The 20629-nt window shown below is 41.6% G+C and overlaps 1 protein-coding gene across 3 annotated transcripts in view; it reads left to right on the top strand.

Annotated features, from left to right (window-relative positions):
• SNX31 (sorting nexin 31) overlaps positions 1–20629 on the top strand; it is a 103803-nt gene that overhangs the window by 69403 nt on the left and 13771 nt on the right. For all 3 annotated transcript variants that reach the window (XM_033934388.1, XM_033934389.1, XM_033934387.1), the window contains 3 exons: positions 4122–4325; positions 15867–15974; positions 19040–19117. In XM_033934388.1, the coding sequence (XP_033790279.1) occupies positions 4122–4325; positions 15867–15974; positions 19040–19117 (390 nt within the window). The remainder of the gene's footprint in view (positions 1–4121; positions 4326–15866; positions 15975–19039; positions 19118–20629) is intronic.

Consider the following 20629-nt stretch of genomic DNA (forward strand, 5'->3'; position numbering starts at 1 on the left):
CTTTGGGCTGAGCACTGCTTGCAGTTGCCGTTACCGATCTTGCTGTCTATGCCGGTGGGGGGACCCAATCTTGCTGCCTTTGCCACATGGGACCCGATCTTGCTGTCTCTGAGTTTGTGGGAGCAAGGAACGGATTAATCCAGTTTCTATTATTTTCAATGGGAAAAATTGTCTTGGAACTCAAACAGAGTTCTGGAACGGATTAAGTTCGGATTCCAAAATACCACTGTATAATATTTTTTTTACTCAGCTCCTGTTTTTTTTCTCCTGTTGCAGTTTCTCGTCTTTTTGTTCTTCCCTTCATTTTTGACTGACTTTCGTGCCTTTTTCTGGGTGGTCTAGCTGCAGAATTCTAAAAACATATTCTCAAAGAAACAATGGACATTTCATTAAAAAATGTAAAGAGCAGAAAAACCTCTGCTGTGAAAGGAAAAAAAAAATCCAGCCCAAATCAAGGGAAAATTTTGGAAACACAAATAGAAACACCAATAAAGTAAAAATTAGGAGAGATTTTTACCAGACCCATATTCATTTTATAATCCCTCCCTTCCCTCCTCAAAAAATAGTTATTACCTTAAGCAATTATGCAGAGGAATGCTTAACAACAAACATTTCTAAGATCAAGGAAAATATACTAATTACCCTGATACATGATTTAAGCACTTACAGGGGAACATTAACACCCCCACCCCCCAGTGTGCAAACTTTTTTTAACTTGAAGGACAAGAAAGCCTTCCTTGCCATCTGTGTAGAACAAGTCACATTCAGGGCAGATAATTTAATCCCTCTCATTAGGAGAGTATCCAGAGAGTAACTCTACTTGATATATTATCAGAATTTTCTAGGACAGCATTTAATCATTTTTAAGATCACGGCTAATTGCTATACAGTTCTCCCTCCGTATTTGCGGATTTAGAACTTGTGACTTCGGTTATTCACAAGTTTTTGCCTCCCAAATGATAGTAATTTTAAAAGGCTGCCTCTGATCCATCCCTGCCTCCCTCCTGCATCCCGGACCTCTCCAGACCTTACCTGGTGGTCTAGAGGTGACGCTGGGCAGGAGCGATCTTCTTACGCTGTGTAGAGCCTTCAACAAAACTGGCTGCCATGAGTTCCCGTTGTAGTCTCGTGAGACCATGGGAACTCATGGCAGCCAGTTTTGTTGACGGCTCTGCATGTGGCAGGAGCGTAGGAAGATCACTCCTGCCCCACTTTACTGCTAGAACACCAGGTAAGGTCTGGGGCGGTCCGGGATGCAGGAGGGAGGCGGGGGGGGGGGGGGGGTCAGAATCGGCCCTAAAGGTTATTCGCGATTTTCCATATTTGCGGGCCGGCTCTGCCCCTAACCCCTGCGAATACGGAGGGAGAAGTATACTCGCATACAGTCACCAAATAGGCTGACAAGATAAGACTCTTCCCTAATATTTCTAAATGCCACACAATAATAGTTCTATCTAAACAATGGCATCTGTCCAGAAACAAGATAAGTAAGTTCAACATGTGAGCATGAAACATTCTGGTGACTCACAAACAATTCATCCCTTGACCTGGTGAGTTATAGTTCACATTGATGTCCTTTCTTTTTCCCTGATGGCAGCATGGACATAAAGATAGTTTTATAGTTACACACACTCAAATTTCACATAGACTTGGTTTTTTTTCTCCCCTCTAGATAATTAAAAAATATTGTAAAATCTTATAAGAAAGGGATTGGGACTTGTATACGGCCTTTTTGTAGTTACACAACCACACTTAAAGCGGTTTATATACAGGTACTTCAAACATTTTCCATATCTGTCCCAGTGGGCTCAGTCACAATCTATCTAATGTACCTGGGGCAATACAGGATTAAATGACTTGCCCAGGATCACAAGGAGCAACATGGAGTTTGAACCAACAACCTAAGTCGGCATTATTGCACCTAAATATAGGCCTAAATTACACCAGGCCTATTAGAGGTGTAACTGTTCACAGCTAAATATAGCACTTTAGCACATGTCCTAGTGGTTAGAACTACAGCCTCAGTACCCTAAGGTTGTGGGTTCAAGCCCCTCGCTGCTCCTTGTGACCCTGGGCAAGTCACTTAGTTCCCCTTTGGCCCAGGTATATTAGACAGATTGCAAGTCCGCAGGAAACATAGGGAAAAATGCTTGAGTACCTGAATAAATCCATGTAAAGCGTTCTGAGCTCCCCTGGGAGAACAGTTTAGAAAATTGAATGAATAAATAGTGTACATTATATTGTGTAGGTGCACGAATTCTATAATATATGTGCACAAATGGCACCTAACTTTAGGTTCTTTGTTATAAATTATTGTGGGAACTGAAGGTGCAGTTGGGTACAGAGCTTGATCCCGCCCATATAAAAAGGCATTCTGCTGCCCCTGGGGAGGAGAAAGGAGAGATGCTGGACAGGTAAGGAGAGAGCACTGACTGATGCCAGCCCTGTACACACCATCAAATCATGGCTTACTGTGCTTTCCATAGATGTTACCTCTCTCTTTTCTAAAACAAATTGTAGTTCTACCCCCGCTGTCTTTATGTACCAATTAGTATTAGGTAGACAGGGACAGATTCTTCAGACTGTGGGGAACCACAAGTACTAGGGGTCACTTGGAGAAACTGAAAGGGGACAGGTTTAAAACAAATGCTAGGAAGTTCTTTTTTACCCGGAGGGTGGTGGACACATGGAACGCGCTTCCGGAGGTTGTGATAGGCCAGAGCACATTACAGGGGTTCAAGGAAGGTTTGGATAGGTTCCTAAAGGATAAGGGGATTGAGGGGTACAGATAGAAGTAGAGGTAGGTTCTAGAAATGGTCAGGAACCACTTCACAGGTCATGGACCTGATGGGCCACCGCAGGAGCGGACCGCTGGGTGCGATGGACCTCTGGTCTGACCCAGTGGAGGCAACTTCTTATGTTCTTATGTTGTATTGTCTAAAATATATTTATTGTGAATAATTTTTAAGTTGTATGACTTATGTTCTTAAAAAATGTTTTTTCTTGTATTTCGCTTAGAAACACTTGATAAGCAATCAAATCAAATTTTAATAAAACTTGAAACTTGCTTATTCTTTTCTGCCAGTCTGTATTCTGTAAGAGGTCATTTACATACATAGCTATAAATAACTAAAGTCATGTCATTTATATGCTACCTTGCCACCTAAGGTTGGCAACTTCCTATAGAATTATTCCCAAAGAGGGCAATGTCCAGAATCCATTTACTAAGCTATTTGAAAATTGTCTATGCTCACTGCTGATACAGGTTTGATGGTTCTTGAGTGACATCAAAGCCTCTTGTTTTACTTTGACTCAGTGGTCTCAAACTTGCGGCCCGGGGACCACATGAGCCCGCCAGGTACTATTTTGAGGCCCTTGGTAAGTTTATCATAATCACAAAAGTAAAATAAAACAGTTTAAAATAAAAGTAAAATAAAACAGTTTCTTGATCATATGTCTCTTTAGCTATAAATTACAATATTACTATTAAGACTTAGCTAAAAGGAAAGATTTATAAACTATAAAGAGTTTTTACGTCATGCAAAATTGTCATTTCTTTAATAAGACATTAACTATTTTTTTCTGAGGCCCTCCAAGTACCTACAAATCCAAAATGTGGCCCTGCAAAGGGTTTGAGTATGAGACCACTGCTTTGACTGCATCTGCTCTTTTTGGCCCTGTTAAAGCTGCCACCCTAGACTAAAATTTAATCTGCCTAGTGGGTAGGCTGGCCCTGGGGCCTAGAGATTCCTGCATCATTAGGTATATTAAATAAATGTTCTGTATAGGCTGTTATGTTGATGACTAAAACAGATGAAAATGTAACTTGGAACATGTGTCAAGAGAACTGGAAGCAGACAGGCAGACAGAAGAACACCTCGCCTTAAAGTATAAAAGTCTAGTAAAAAAGACAAGGGAGAGGTGTCTTTTCAACCAGTGATCAATCACTTTGAATAAAGACTGATCATTGGTTGAAAAGACACCTCCCTTATCTTTTTTCCAAGAGAACTGGAATCACCATTATAGGTATTTGAGGAATTCACACCTGTTCTAGGTACATCCACTAGTTTTTGCTTTTCCTAATAATCTTTTTTTTGATGCTTTTGTTTTCTGTGGTGTAGTTTCTTGAACTGATGCAGGGAGTAAAACACTATGGTTACCTACAGCTAAGTCCTTGTACCTGTGATTATCCAGAGCCAAACTGCACCGCTACGGTCTACATGGGAAATGGGGAAGTTAGCTGTCGTGTCACGCTGCTCAGTAACAAGGTTGAAGAGGTCTGCTTTAATGTCAACAGAATGAGGTGCTGGCAGGTTACATTTCTGGTAAGTACCTTTCTGGTAAAGCTGGTGACCCAGCCATTTACTTTATTTAAAATCTGCTTATTATCCAAGTGGGGTACAATAAAACATGCACAATTTAAAAGTACATAAAAAGACATACTTGGGAGACCGTCTGTACCAACCAATCAGTAGTGCTATTTCACTTAGCCAAAATTCTAAACATAAACTGAATATCCATAAAAAGTCTGAGCAAAAAGATACAGCTTAACCTTCTTCTTAAATATGAAAACTTTGATAAATGGTGCAGCCAATTTGGCAGCTGATTTCATAAGACCAATAGCAGAAATCATGGAGTCCCTTGTGATTGCATAGTTTGAGTGTTGTACAGCCATAAAAATTCATGCTCCTCTGATCTCAACACTCTGGCTGAGCAATAAAATTCAAGGGCTTGCCTTAAATAAGATAGAACCAATCCAAAGACTGCCTTAAAGACCTAAGTCCACAGCTTAAACCAAATGTGTTCAAAATTTTCCCTGTCCTGCAATCAACTTATTGGCAGAATAATACTAAAAGTTTAATTTCTGCTCCTGACCATGTATAGATCCTTGTTACTTTTTTCACTTAGCTATGACAGAAGAAATAGCTGATCTCCTTGCTGAAAGGTTGTCGGGTAAGATTTGCCTCTTTGTGGATGATACCAAAATCTGCAATAGAGTAAGACATGCAGGATGGTGTGAATAACATGAAGAAAGACCTGGAAAAGCTTGAACAATGGTCTGAAATTTGGCAACCAAAATGTAATGCTAAGAAATGCAAGGTCATGCATTTGAGCTGCAAAACCCCGAGGGAACGGTTCAGTTTAAGGGGTGAAGAACTTATGTGCACGATGGAAGAGCGGGACTTGGGTGTGATTGTATTGATGATCATAAGGTGGCCAAACAGGTTGAAAAGGTGATGGCGAAAGCTAGAAGGATGCTAGGTTGCATAGGGAGAGGTATGGCTAGTAGGAAAGAGGAGGTATTGATGCCCTGTATAAGACTTTGGTAAGACCTCATTTTGAATATTGTATACAATTCTGGAGGCCACAACTTCAAAAGATATAAAAAGGATGGAGTCGGTCCAGAGGAAGGCTACTAAAATGGTGTGTGGTCTTTGTGATAAGGCGTATGGGGACAGACTTAAAGATCTCAATCTGTATACTTTGGAGTAGAGAATGACACAGTGGTTGTTACCCGCGGCTAGCTGTGAGTAGCCGTGGGTAACCCGCCAAAACGAGAAGAGAAAAATAGTGGTCGCTGCGGGGACGGGGACAAGGCTATTCACCGCCCCGTGAAGCGGTGAATGGTCTTGTCTCCTCAGTGAGGCAATCACAGATCGTGCGGTCCAGCAGCCCCCCTCATGCCCGATTGTTCTGCCATTTCCCTCCCTCCACCTCACCTTAGATGCCGACTCCGAGTTTGCCAACTTTAATTCTTTTCTCCCAGCCACACGCTTTCAAAAAGCTGTGCACGCGTGGCTGCTCGAGTTGTTCAAGCTTCTCCTCTGACGCAACTGGAAACAGGAAGTTGCAGCAGAGGAGAAGCATGAACAACTCGGACAGCCCCGCGTGCACAGCTTTTGAAAGCGTGCGGCTGGGAGAAAAAGAATTAAAGTTGGCAAACTCGGAGTCGGCATCTAAGGTGAGGTGGAGGGAGGGAGATGGCGGAACACTGCGATCAGGCGGGAGGGTGCTGCTGGGCCGCACGATCTGTGATTGCCTGTTGAACTGGAATTGACACCCCATCATACACAAAGGTAGGAGGGGCATCCATAATTCCAGAAGCTGAAAGCCACAAAATTTTTGTTTTAGATACATTTAGATGAAGACATTTTGTTGATATCCAGATCCCAATGGCATCCATATAAGCTGTTAACAGTTGAAAACCTTGAACACAGTCAGTGGGAAATTCAAAGAAAAACTGTAAATCGTCTGCATAGAGCCAGTACTGCAATCCAAGTTTGGAAAAATTTTCCAATTGGCACAATAAACAAGTTAAATAAGGTAGCTGATAAAGAAGAACCCTGAGATATACCCTTCCTCCGCCTATGATCCAGTATCTCTTTCTCTCTCTCAAATCCCCTTTTTTTTACTGGACCAATTGAGACACTGGCGCAGGGCACTGATGATTAAACGGTGCCAAAATACCAGTCCAGTATCTATGCCTCTAGGAGTCTGAAGATAGACTGAACTGGGATTTTGGCACCCTTTATCATCAGCACCCTGGGCTAGGATCTCACCTGGTCCATAGGTTGAGCCTGTTTTATAAGCAGGCAAGAGCCTCTGTTGCCCACTTTAATCGTTTTGAATATCAGCCAGTCTGTTTATTAAATAAATAAAAACTGAAGGACATCCAAATGACAAGGGGTGTGGGTGTGTATTGGACAGGGCTAAGGAGAGCCCAAAAAATAGATTTTCATTTCCCATTCCAGAAGGGTAACAAATGTCTGTGCCAATAAAGAAGGATTTCGGCTGTTATACCTGCTACACTGTACAACCAGGTTTCAGAACGTGGTCCTACTGAGGTAAGAGGGAGATAGATAGATAGTTAGTCAGGCCGCGTGAGGGGAGCTTAAAGGTGGTAGAAAGGAACAGATGGTGAAGGAGGGAGGGAAGGGTGGTGGTGGAAAAGAATAGAACAGAGGTTGAAGGAGGGTGGAGAGGAACAGACACTGAAGGGAGAAGACGCTGGAAGGGAAGACTATGACAGACTATGGGGGAGTGGAGGGAAGAAGATAGGTGCCAGACCAATTGAGGTGGGAGGGGGTGAAAGGAGAGGCACAGTAACAGAGCAAATGGAAGACACAGTGGATGGAAGGAATTGAATGAGAAGATGAGGAAAGCAGAAGCCAGACAACAAAGGTAGAAAAAAAATTCTATTTATTTTCCTTTTTTTTTTTTTTTTTGCTTTAGGATAAAGTAGTATATTAGTTGTATTGATAAAAATTTATAAACAAAGCCCTGCCAGCTGAATATCTGTTTCTCCAGTTCAGCAACTAGAACTTTGATTTATTGCAGTACTGAGGCTTGTATGAATGCTGCGGGGACGGGGCGGTGAATGGGATGGCAGTGACGGTGACGGGGCGGTGAAGGGAGCGGCGGTGACAGGGCAGTGAAGGGGACAGTGGGCCGGGGACGGGGCAGTGACAGAGACAGATTTTTTCCCTGTGTCATTCTCTACTTTGGAGGAAAGGCGGGAGAGGGGAGATATGATAGAGACGTTTAAATACCTACGTAATGTAAATCCGCATGAATCAAGTCTCTTTCATTTGAAAGGAAACTCTGCATGAGAGGGCTTAGGATGAAGTTAAGAGGTGATAGGCTTCGGAGTAATCTGAGGAAATTCTTTTTTACAGAAAGGATGGTAGATGCATGGAAGTCTCCCAGAAGAGGTGGTGGAAACAGAGACTGTGTCTGAATTCAAAAGGGCCTGGGATAGGCACGTGGGATCTCTCAGAGAGAGAGATAATGGTTACGGCGGATGGGCAGACTGGATGGGCCATTTGGCCTTTATCTACCATCATATTTCTATGTGTCTGTGGTATCTTGTGCTTCATGATAATTTAAGATGCCAGTTTTCTCTGTTTTGGTATCTCTAATCACGGTAGTGCATCCAGAAAGGCAAAATACAAGGAAAGTCTGATTTATGTAACTTCCTCTTCTTCCTTCCCCTCCCCTCCCCAAATTTCCATTGGGTCAGGATCCAGGGGTTGATATGAATGGTGAGCTCAGATTATCTTTTTATCCTGTAGGAGATGTGGAATAGAGAAGGGATGTTTCTTCAGGGGTCTCTTGCTCCAGTCACTTGACCAAAGAAATAGTTCAGACAGTTCGTGACTAACTAAAAACAGATCAATATTCAGCTGGTGTGGCCACCACATTAATTTAACCATTAGCACTGTATATCCAGCAGGCCTAAACTAAACAGAAGAATACTTATTATTTCAGAGCTGATTTTCACAGATTAAGTTGGAGCAGTGGTGGGAGCTAGATTTTTCTCACAGCACAAACTGATGTTATTAGGATTTCACCATCTTGCGTGTATTTTTTGATTTCTTGCCTGGATTACTGTAACATAATTCAGTTTATGCAGGTGTCTTTAAATACCACTCCAAAATACCACAGCAAGATGTTTATATAGGGCCCATAAACGTGACTAACTTAAACCTTTATTCCTGCAACTTCTTTGGCTTCCCTTTCTTTTTCAAGCTTGGTTTAAAATCTTATGCCTTCACATGAGTCATATCACTTAGGAACCCGATCTTACTTAATGCTGTTTAACCATTCCCTACACACCTTCTCGGTCACTTAGAACTTTGTATAGCAATCGGCTGGTCTTACCTGGTCCTACACAAGTTCATTATGAAGCAACATGGCATTTTGCTTTTTATTTCTTAGCTCCTAAATTTTGAAATGACCTTCTTGGATATATTTGTGCAGAGCAGGGTGAGGATCGGCGAGGGTCCCTGTTCAGGCGCCACTTGTAGGAATGATGCTGCACACACAAGGCTCCGAGTGGGATGAGGCGACCTAAATGGATGGTCTCTCCCCCTTTTATTGAGAATCATAGCTCCATTAATGACTTAGCTAATGCTCTACAAGGTTATAATGTCATAATGCATTTACAATGAGGATTAGACCAAGGCAATACATTGTTTACATATTTCTTATGATTCTCAAAGTTACTATCTCACGTGATATATGAATACATAATAACAGTTACAATAAAGTGATTCCCAATGTGTACATTTCAGATATGTCTCAAATCTTACTATATAGCAAATTACAGGGACTGTCTATAAACAATAGTCAGTAAAAGGCTATGTATATAATGGGAAACTGACTGTATAGTAAAGTAATTACCAGTGTGGAGAAAATGGCTCATTAGCTGTACGCTCAGAGAAATGAAACTCTGAAGAGGGGGTGAGAACCTCCTCTTGGGGTAAGAGTTTACCATACAATCATTGCATATAGCATGTGACAGTCCAAAGGTTATAATGCATGCTTCTTAAGCTCTCTAGATTAGCCTTAAGTTAAGTCAAGGCCTGCTCAGGCAAAGTCTAATTGTTGCTCATATAAGGGATGCTTAAACAAGATAAGGAATAAGGGTAAATGTGTGTAAGGTTAATATGTGACAGGAAGGGAGGAGAAATGCCTCGGCATTCTGTCACAAGGTGCAAACCTTGTCCTTGCTTAGAATGTATACGTGACAGGAGGGAGAGGGAATGAGAAACAGGGCCTCAGATCCACACGCAGGCCTAGATCCGCACACAGGGCCTAGGTCAGTGTGCCGACCTGGCCTGTGTTCAGAACCGCCTGTGTGCTGACCCTGCCTATGTTCTGATGCCCTGGATCAGAACTTATCAGATCTCCATCCCTACAGAGGAGTCCCATAAGAAGTTCAAACATTTACACAACAAAACACATTTGTTTAGTATATCCTTTGGAGAATGGCCATTGTTGGCTGGTTGATCTGGTAGGTTCTTTTTAATTTGTTGTTCATCTACCTCTAGCCCAAACCATAACACTTTCAGCTCATGCATGTCATCAGAAAGTGCCAGAAAAATCAAACACAAAAACTCCAGTGAATAAGCCAACAAAGAACATGTTAAATAATTAGATGGAGCCATTAAAAAGTGGTTTAGTCATTTTGTGTATCTTCCATTGGGTTTCTAACACTATATGCTGATTAAATCAAATAATGTGCTCAATTTTAAGAGTCATTTCACTGCTCACTTCACTAGTGCTCACTATATGAAAAAAATGTATGCCTTAGGTACTTATCTGCTGCAGAAAAACTCAGTCTCTCAATTGGTCCTCAGTATCCAAATTAAAACAAATGCTTGTTGCACAATGTTCCCCCTAGATAAGAGATTCCCGACTCCATGAGTTTCATATTGAAACTGTTTCAAAGGACTCAGGTGGTGAAAACCGTGCTGCAGCAAAAACTTCTAGAATATATTACCCAAAGCACTGCAGAAAGCTCTAACATGGTCAAGTGAACTGACACGTGAAATAGAGCATCATCCTTTGACTTAATCAGCATATGGTGTTAGGAGCCCAATAGAAGATACACAAAGGGCCTAACTCTACACTGCGAACTGAAAAATGTTTTTTGTCATATCTTCCACAGAACTCGACCGATTCTTATAAAATTTAGTGCATAATGTCTTTAATGAAGTTGATGTAAAATATTGTAAATATTTCTCACCGCACCACAATACTACCTTGTGAAACTGAATTGTTGCTATGGGATATGCTATGGATAAACAGTCTGCATCAAAATGGTTTTCACTGAAGAAGACTGAATTCTGATAAAGAACTTGGTACTGCTAAAAGGTTACAGCAGTCAACGATTTTTGAGAGTTCCCACAGAAGTGTTGGAAGAAAACCAGTCTTGATGTGCTGCTTTGCAAGATCTGAGCAACAGGCACTGTGGATCGTAAGCCAGGCAGTGGACAACAGTGCTCAATGAGCACATTGACATTGTACGAAATCTTATACTAAGCCAGGAGGACGCGCCGCAAACACACCGAACAACTTGCCAAATAGCATGAGAAACAGGAATAAGCCAGATAACTGTGGATAGGATAAGTTATGATAATCTGAAATTAATGTCTTAAATAGCACTTGCCCAAAAGTTAATTTTATACAACAAAGACACACGCTTGAAACGGTGTAAGTACCCAGAGCACAGCGTCAGTTTCATCTGGTTTACAGATTGAAAGATATTTAAAGTAGCTGCACCGATTAGCACACAGAATGATCGCCTGTACGCGCCTTCAACAACATTGAAACGTGAGGTTAATGCCAGGATGCCTACTATGGACCCGCCTGACCTTCAGCCAATAAGTCATAGTCTCAAAACTCAGATTCACAGATCTGTTCTTCATCGATCCTGGGGATAAGATCAACAGCATATACCGCATATACTCAAATATAAACTGAGATTTTGGGGACAAAAAAATGGCCCAAAAATGGGGGTCTCAGTTTATATTCGAGTTATCACCCGACCATCGGTAAATGACCTATTTCATTCAACCCCTGACGGGCTGTAGGCATCCATGTAGTGTGTTCCCTCCCTGCCACCACAATAACCACTGGGAGTGGCTGTCCACCATACACCCTCCCCCACGATTAATACAGGCACCACGATCATTCACGGATATCTCCCCTCAGCCGGAATTACGCTTACGAGTTTTACAAAGCTGCTGCTCCTGACACCAAAAAAAATGTTGCTGCAGTCACCAAACCTGAAGTAAACAGCTACCGATGATGCTGTATGGTGATCCGGTGCGGGGCTTTGAGCATCTGTGCATGCTCAAGGCCTGCCTGCTCACGCCCTCTCTCAGATTCTCAGAGAAGGAGGGAACCAGCAGGTGCAGATATTAAAGGTCACACCGGGTCATCATACAGCGTCTGTGGCACCTTCTTACTTCAGGTTCGGTGGCTGCAGCAACATCCTTCCTGGCATCGAGAGCAGGAGCAGCTTTCTACAATCATAAGTGTAATTCTGTTTGAGGGGGGATGTCTATGAAGGATGGTGGTGCCTTTATTAAGTTCGGTGGCTGCAGGAACAGCTTTCTTTGGCGTCGTGGGCAGCAGCAGCAGTAGTAGCAGCTTTCTTCAATGGTAAGCATGATGCTGGTGAGGGGGAGGGCCTTTTTCTTAGAAGGCCACTAGTTCTCCAGGTTCTCCACACTCAGTTCACTCCTGCTAGGGCTGCCACCTTTCATCCTTTCTACTGTACCCCTTTTATCTCTGTTTACACTCTTCCTCACCCTTCATACTCACCAACTACAACATTTGTCCCAGCTCAGGGATACTGGGTTGATGGATCAACGTCTCAATGGCTGGCTAAGGGGGGACATCCATGAAAGATAGTGGGCGGGGGGTTGCTGCAGGTGTTGCTGTGTTTGCTTAATATATTGGGGGCAAGGTGGGAATTATGGAGTTAAGCAGTTAGTATGGATGGGTGGACTGGATAGGGCATAAGGGTTTGTTTGGGTTTATTTTTCTGTTAATACCATCCTGTTCTATAGTTTGTTACTGCTTCTTACCTTCAGGCTCATGTAGCCACTAGGGAACCTTCATGGGCAGACCCCAAAAATATATTTTTCTCAAAGGCTTCTCAAGCTACTAGGGCAGGGGTGTCAAAGTCCCTCCTCGAGGGCTGCAGTCCAGTCTGGTTTTCAGGATTTCCTCAATGAATATGCATGAGATCTATTAGCATATAATGAAAGCAGTGCATGCAAATAAATCTCATGCATATTCATTGGGGAAATCCTGAAAAACCGACTGGATTGCAGCCCTCGAGGAGGGACTTTGACACCCCTGTACTAGGGAATGTGGGAACAAAAACCTAAAAACAGAGGAACTGTTTAAACTACTGTTATTGTAAATGTGTTTTTGTCCTAATAACACAATTTTTTTATTTTTATTTTTTACTTTAAATATTTTTAAAAGTTATAGCAAGAATGTCTAATCTTTGTAGTCTTTCTCACCAGGATCACCCAAATTTCTAATCTCAGTTTATACTCGAGTCAACTTTTTTTCCTCACTTTTTTGGGGAAAAAGGTCACCTCGTTTATATTAGAGTATATATGGTACCACTGGGATGCCTTTTTGACACAAGCTTTTGCCAGTGATCCGTTGCATGTCGGGAGACTACTTTATCTTCCAAGACGACAATGCCCCAGCATATTGGGCAAAGGACACCGTAGAGCTGCTAGATCAGGAGACCCCAGACTTCATTGGTCCAAACCTCTGGCCTGTGAATTCACTAGACCTAGATCCAGTTGATCTGGGGACCGATACAGGAACACATCTACAGACAGCGATATCTGACGTCGAAAACCTTAAACGGTGCCTCATCTCTGTTTGGGCTGAGCTGAAGTAGAGCGTTGTTGATAAGTCCATAGATCAGTGGCAGCCAAGGCTGAGGGCGTGCCTTCGTGCAAAAGAAACACACTTCGAAAATCTTTTTTTGAAACATTACTTTTTGACTTTACATTTTTCTGCAAGATATGCCATAAAACTTTTTGATGTGTTTATTGAGTTCACAATTCATTTTCAGAAGATAGTGTGTGATGCAGTGGGAAATATTTACAACATTTTACACAACTTCATTCAAGATACAAATTGACCAAGTTCTGTGGAAGATATGACAAAAACCCATTTTGGTATGGCTTTTTCAGGTCACAATATATAAACAGCACCTAGTGGTGCCTGACTCCTAGGTGCTATTTGGCACAGTTGTCAATCAACCGCTAGGTGTCGTTTTTAGAATCGACTTAATCGCTGGTAGGTGTCATAATGTTAGGCACTGGTATATTATGACAGGACTTTCCTAGCCTAAGTTACTGGTGCCTAATACAGATGCTTACCAATGCCTGTATCATACCATGCCTGTTCTCCACACCTAGCTAACCATGCCTACTTTTCAGGTAGGCGCCACACTGATTTCCACTGATGGAACGTTAATTGATCATTTTTAATGTACTTTTAATGGCATTTTCAATTATCACACCATTTAAGCCGATTAAAAAAAAAATTAACTTCCATGTTGATAGATAGGGTGACTAGGTGCCACTTATAGAATCAGGGCCAAAATTATCACTTTTGAGCCACTTTTTAGTGGACATAGTTGATGAAATTATGTTCTGAGGGTTCTTTCTAATTATTTAAAATGTATTTTGTTGGTGTAGGAATGTGGCCTAGTGGCCCATGCTACTCCTTGTGACCCTGGGCAAGTCACTTAATCCTCTACTGCCTCAGGTAAATAGATTGTGAGCCTACCAGGACAGATAGGGAAAATGCTTTGAGTGCCTGTATGTGTAAACCACTTTGAATATGGTTGTAAAACTTCAAAAAGGCGATATACAAGTTCCATTCCCTTTCCTTTTCCTTATTCACTGGAACTTTTTTCAGATTTATTTTCAGTGTTGGGAATTTGGGGGGTTGGCCATTTATAGTCACCATTAAAACATTTGGAGTACAGCTGTAGAATAAATGCCTAACCTCTTTTACAGAATACTGGTGTAAGGTTAGCTATGCACCTGTAAAAATTTAGGGTAATTCTGTAAATTGAACTCCAACATTTCTGTACCTGTTCTGGACGTAAATGTTTTTAGAATAGTAGCACTTATGTATGTGCACACACTTATACCCAAGTAAGTGCTTGAAATCTATTCTACAAATACCTGCCCAGCTTAGAGAATGGTTATTTGCAAGGGAGCATAAAATATATATGGAGGAGAATGGGCAGGACATAGGCAGAGCTACCACTTACACATGTATCTTATGTGTTTTCCTGCTGTAGTATTTAGGTTCTCACAATTAGAAAGGCTCTATGCCTGATATAAGTGGGTGCCTAAACGTTAGGCGTGCCAGTATCGGATTATGTTTGTAGTCTATAATGGAATTTAGATGCTTATGAGGCATCTACCATGTGGCCTCAAGAATGCTTAAATGGAGGCGCCCAGGCTTAGACTTACCCCTCATGCCAGCCATAGAGCTAGTTACAAGTGTTTGTGCCTAAATCTCGGAGATACGTTCACAGCATAATGACAATCTCTGGGAAAACATGACTAAAGTCTAATGCCAGTCTTACTCATTCTCTGGACTGATCTAGAGTTTTCAGCAAGATTAACACCAAATTGGTATTTGAGATATGTATTTCTTCTTGTGGGTTTTGAGTTATCAGAAAGTCTTAAACCTCGGTCCTCAAGAGTCACAACCCAGTCAAATTTTCAGGATTTCTTCAGTGAGTATGCATGAGACCTGTTTGCATATAATGGAGGCAGTGTATGCAAACAGATCTCAGGCATATTTATTGAGGAAATCCTGAAAACCTGACTGGGTTGCGGCCCTTGTGGACAGAGGTTGCCCACCCCTTGTATGTTGAATTTAGCTTTTTTTCCAGAGAAAGTCACATATGCACATAACTTAGAGAATAATAGAAGTGCGAGTCCCACCCATGCTCCTCTGCTTTTGTATACGTCTACCTATAAAGTGCATCATGTAAGATGCATGCATATTTACAGAATAGCACTTAGGTGGAATTTTGGCATGTATTTGTGTGTGCATACGCATATTTGTGTGTATCTGCTGTTCTAAAACATTTATGTGTATAATCATGAAAATGAAAGCACCCACATTATAGAATTACCCCCTTTGTGGCTCTTTTAGAGTAAGGTTCATTTTTCTTCATGTCTTTACGGATTAACCCTTTGGATTACAGGCAGTTGCAAACCTTGGTTTCAGCCTCTTTGTATTGCATATGACTGTGGGTCTGGGTAAAGCTTCCAGAGGGGTGAGCTGATCACAGGTATCAGGATTTAGTAGAGCTGAAGAAGCTATCACTATGGGTAGAGGGAGGATTTTGTTTGTTTTTTGCTTTCTAAGGTACATGGTGCAATTTGTCACATCTGTCAAATTAATAAGGACTATTTTAATTCTAAATTGTGAATGGAATTTGTGATTTCTTAACTAGTGTATCATGTATTCAGTAAAGCAAAGCCATATTCTTGTCTCTTCTGTTTCAGATACCAAATCTAGAAGAACAAGGACACAGACAGGAACAGAAATTGGAACTTAAATTTGAATATAGTGATCTAGATTCTTGGAGGTGGATTACAATTTATACAGATCAGGTGAGTTTAGGACAGGAGTGAATGCTGGCCTCTTTTTGCTGGTTCTGATCAATAGTGACTCCAGAATACCCACAGTGGCTCCTTAATGCAGGCTGAAATCAGTTATATGTTTTATTTTTACACCCAGCATATCTTGAGAACTAAAAATAAATTAGCTGCTTAGATATGTGGATAGTGGCTGAATACTACGGCTATATGTATAGTTAGGTGGAAGTAGGGTTGCCAGATTTCTTCTTCGAAAAGGAGGACGCCTGGCCCTTTCTGAGCTCAAAGGCCGCATTTGGAAGCCTTTGCACATGCATGGATATTGACACAATGACATCACATGCATGTGTATAATGTTATCATGGTGATGGCCGCGCAAAGGCTTCCAGACGCAGCCTCCGAACTCAGGATTTCCAAAACCCGAACAAACTGCTGGGTTTTGGAAATCCCTCCAGGTGCCCAGATAGTCCTCTAAAAAGACATTTCCGGGGTTTCCCGGACTGTATGGTAACTCTAGGTGGAAAGATCTCATTCCGCCCTGGTACTCTAATAGTGCTGGAGAAAATAGAGGGCATTTCCAGCATCACTGAAAATACACAAATAGAGGATATGTATGTTTAATGGCTGTCGGGAGGGAGGGGGCTCCAGATTACAGCTAGAAAAGTAGCACTATCTGTCCATCTGTCTATAGATGGGATTTGGGGGAACAAGAAACTTAAATCAAGATGCAGTACCGTATATACTCGAATATAAACAGAGGTAACCTATTTCCCCAAAAAAAGGAGAAAAAAAGGTTGACTCAAATATAAAGCAGGTGATTCATATTCAAGTGCAGTGCCCTGCCAGACTCTGCACCCAGCCCCCCCTGCCCTGCCATTCATTGCATTTCATTCCCTTTCCTTTTCCTTATTCACTGGAACTTTTTTTAGATTTATTTTCAGTGTTGGGAATTTTGGGGGTTGGACATTTATAGTCACCATTAAAACATTTGGAGTACAGCTGTAGAATAAACATAAGAACATAAGAAATGCCTCCGCTGGGTCAGACCTGAGGTCCATCGCGCCCTGCAGTCCGCTCACGTGGCGGCCCATCAGGTCCAGGACCTGTGCAGTAATCTTTTATCTATACCCCTCTATCCCCTTTTCCAGCAGGAAATTGTCCAATCCTTTCTTAAACCCCAGTACCGTTCGCTGCCCTATAACGTCCTCTGGAAGCGCATTCCAGGTGTCCACCACACGTTGGGTAAAGAAGAACTTCCTAGCATTCGCTTTGAATCTGTCCCCTTTCAATTTTCCAAATGCCCTTATTTTTTTATGTTCTGAAAGTTTGAAGAATCTGTCCCTCTCTACTCTCTCTATGCCCTTCATGATCTTGTAAGTCTCTATCATATCCCCTCTAAGTCTTCTCTTCTCCAGGGAAAAGAGACCCAGTTTCTCCAATCTCTCAGCGTATGAAAGGCTTTCCATCCCCTTAATCAGTCGTGTCGCTCTCCTCTGAACTCTCTCGAGTAACACCATATCCTTCTTAAGGTATGGTGACCAATACTGGACGCAGTACTCAAGATGCGGACGCACCATTGCCCGGTACAGCGGCAGGATAACTTCTTTCGTTCTTGTTGTAATACCCTTCTTGATTATCCCCAGCATTCTATTCGCTCTCTTGGCGGCCGCTGCGCACTGTGCCATTGGCTTCATTGTCATGTCCACCATTACCCCCAAGTCCCTTTCTTGGGTACTCTCATTCAATAACATCCCTCCCATCGTATAGCTGTGCCTCGGGTTTCTGATTCCCACATGCACATACATAACCTATGCCTAACCTCTTTTACAGAATACTGGTGTAAGGTTAGCTGTGCATCCGTAAAAATTTAGGATAATTCTGTAAATTGAACTCCAACATTTCTGTACCTGTTCTAGACGTAAATGTTTTTAGAATAGTAGCACTTATGTATGTGCACACACTTAAACCCAAGTAAGTGCTTGAAATCTATTCTACAAATATCTGACTTTTTTGTTAAAAATGGCGGTATATCAAAGAAAATAACTGTAACCCAGCTCCTATCCCTCCCTGCCAGGCTCTGCACCATGTTTTCCCTCCCTCCCTGCTCTGCCAGGCTCTGCACCCAGCTCCCTCCCTTACACCTATTCCTGCCCTGCCAATCTCTGCACTCAGCCCCCCTTCCTTCACTCCTGCCCTGAGAACTTGTAACAGTCATTCAGCTAGCAGCTCTCCTGGGGGCAGGAGTGAAGGAAGATCGCTCTTGCTCTGGTTCACCGCAGGATCACCAGGGATTTAAAAGATTTGACAGGGAGGCAGGAGGGAGGTAAAAAGTTCTCTGAGTCAGCCGGGACAGGAGATGGGAGGATCTCTCCTGTCCCAGCCCACCGCTGGACCACCAGGTCTTATGGCAGGCCCAGCGGAGGCCTGCAACAGGTCCAGGAGAGGGGGCAGAGGGCGCTGACCCAAATATAAACCGAAATCCCCATTTTTGGGCCACTTTTGTGGCCTAAAAATTGCGGTTTATATTTGAGTATACAGTATATAGTAATTAAAACATCACATCACTTTACTGTGCAAATAAATAACTTGGTTTGGAAGCATTTCAAATATATTGTTGATATACCCATTTGCTAGAAGGTATACTGTGCATTCCCATGGTATTAACTTAACTTAAAATACATAGAAAAACTACCTAGTATTTTTTGTGTGTGTGTGAGATAAGTGTGAGGTGAATGTGTGATTAGAAATGTGGTCATTTTGGGGATAATTTTATAACTGAGTGTCTACTTCCCTTTTTTAATATTAATACGTATGCACTTATAAGTTAGGTGTAAGTACTTACGTTAGCTATCGAGTCAACACAATTGTGTACGTATATCCCAGAGATACACAAGTAATATACTGTGAATCCCATCCAGACTCTCCCATTTATACATCTACCTGTAAAAATACACACTGTAAGATGTGCATATGTACAAAATAGGTGGAAGTTTGGCATGTATATGCTCTTACAACATTATTCTAATGATTTATGTGCATATTTAATAGAAATGTCGTCTTTGTGATTTGTTCTCTTTTAGGCATTTCTATTGAGCAGCTGCTTACAAAAGAGTTTTTCAGAAGAGCTGATGCTGCCTGCCAAGGGAGATCTAGAAATGGTGGGTCTTTTCACCTGGGCTTTTCCTCTAGCACTATTAAAGCAGATGAAATTGGAGGCGACTTCTAGGTTCCTAGGGCATGGGTCTACCCTGTCCATGCTGCTTTCTATCTACAGCAAGTTTAATTACTTACAAAACATGGTATAAGCTACACCCAAGGGACTGAGAGAAAGTGGCCTTATATGTTCATTTCTAAACTTGTAAGCCACTTATATGTCTAAAAACAAATATTATAGAGGGCCAACCTGGTACAGTGCCTATGGAAAACCTAAATTGGTTCCTGAGCTGGGGATACAGTGGAAGTGGAGTTGACACCCTTGAGTGAAGGCATCTGTCATTACATAATGATGGCACCTAGTGGCTGTGTTTTTCGCAAAAGAAAGGATTAGCAAAGGGGGGGGGGCAGACCCTTGAAAGTTGAAAATGAAGGTTAGTGGCGCCATTGCACAACAGAGAATTCATCCAATTTGGTGAGAAGTCCATAGGAATGGAAGAACTTTCTAGATCAACACTCCCCCTCCCCCAAGCAACTACAAAATACCACATTTTATAATGTGTAGAAAAGTGATGCATGGAATGTGTATTGATATATGGGCATAATTTTGTACTTTATATGATGTATGTGTGTGTGTATAGATAGATAGATATCTACAACCAGTCTAGCTCTGACAAAAATATGAATACAAAGTGGCTGCAGCAGACTACAAAGTTATGGATAGTTTTTGCAGGAATCAATGTTGTCAGCTGCTCCTAAAAGAATCCTTGTACATCCTAATAGGATAGGAAACCCAATGATATGAGCCAGCCACAAATTGTCAGAGTAGGCTCCTGCAAGTAACTCTGAGGCATCAGGATTACATATTAGAGTACTTAGGCCCAGATGCACTAAATCCACCGTTTAAGGATTTTTTTTCAAATGGCTCTCCTGAATTGAATAATGGAATGGTGACTGCAATCTGCCTTAATTTGTACTGATTCATGTTGATTTGGTTTTATTTATTTCATATAACAGTTTTAGTGGATATGTTTTAGAAATGTTAATTTCTTTGATGCTCTCAAGCTCTGCCAGTGACAGATCTGCAAAATGTGCTATGCCAGGAGTTGTATTAAGACCTGTACTAAAATATGACTGTTTGCTATCAGGCCGCTTCAGAGACTTTTCTCTCTCTTAAATTTGTTTTGTTTTATTTTTAATTTTTTATCTTCTTTCATTATTTCTATTTTCTATCTCTTTGATTTTTGATCTTAGAAATGTTGTTATTACATATTTTTAGTTTATCAGGTACTTTAGCTAGATTGTGAGCCTTCGGGACAGATAGGGTAGTTTTCCTCAAATGCCTAACTTCATTTTAGTTTGACACATTGTAAACCGCTTAGGTCAGTAAAATGCAGGAGCGGTAGATCAAATCTTAAATAAACATTTAATGATCGTTGCTAAGCCAGTTTGAACTGGTTTAGCGTTGAAGTAATTTACCAACTGATGTACACAGTGGCTTACTATGGACTTTTCTG

The sequence above is a fragment of the Geotrypetes seraphini genome, chromosome 2 (genome assembly GCF_902459505.1).
Source record: "Geotrypetes seraphini chromosome 2, aGeoSer1.1, whole genome shotgun sequence".
NCBI classification, from domain to species: Eukaryota; Metazoa; Chordata; class Amphibia; order Gymnophiona; family Dermophiidae; genus Geotrypetes; species Geotrypetes seraphini.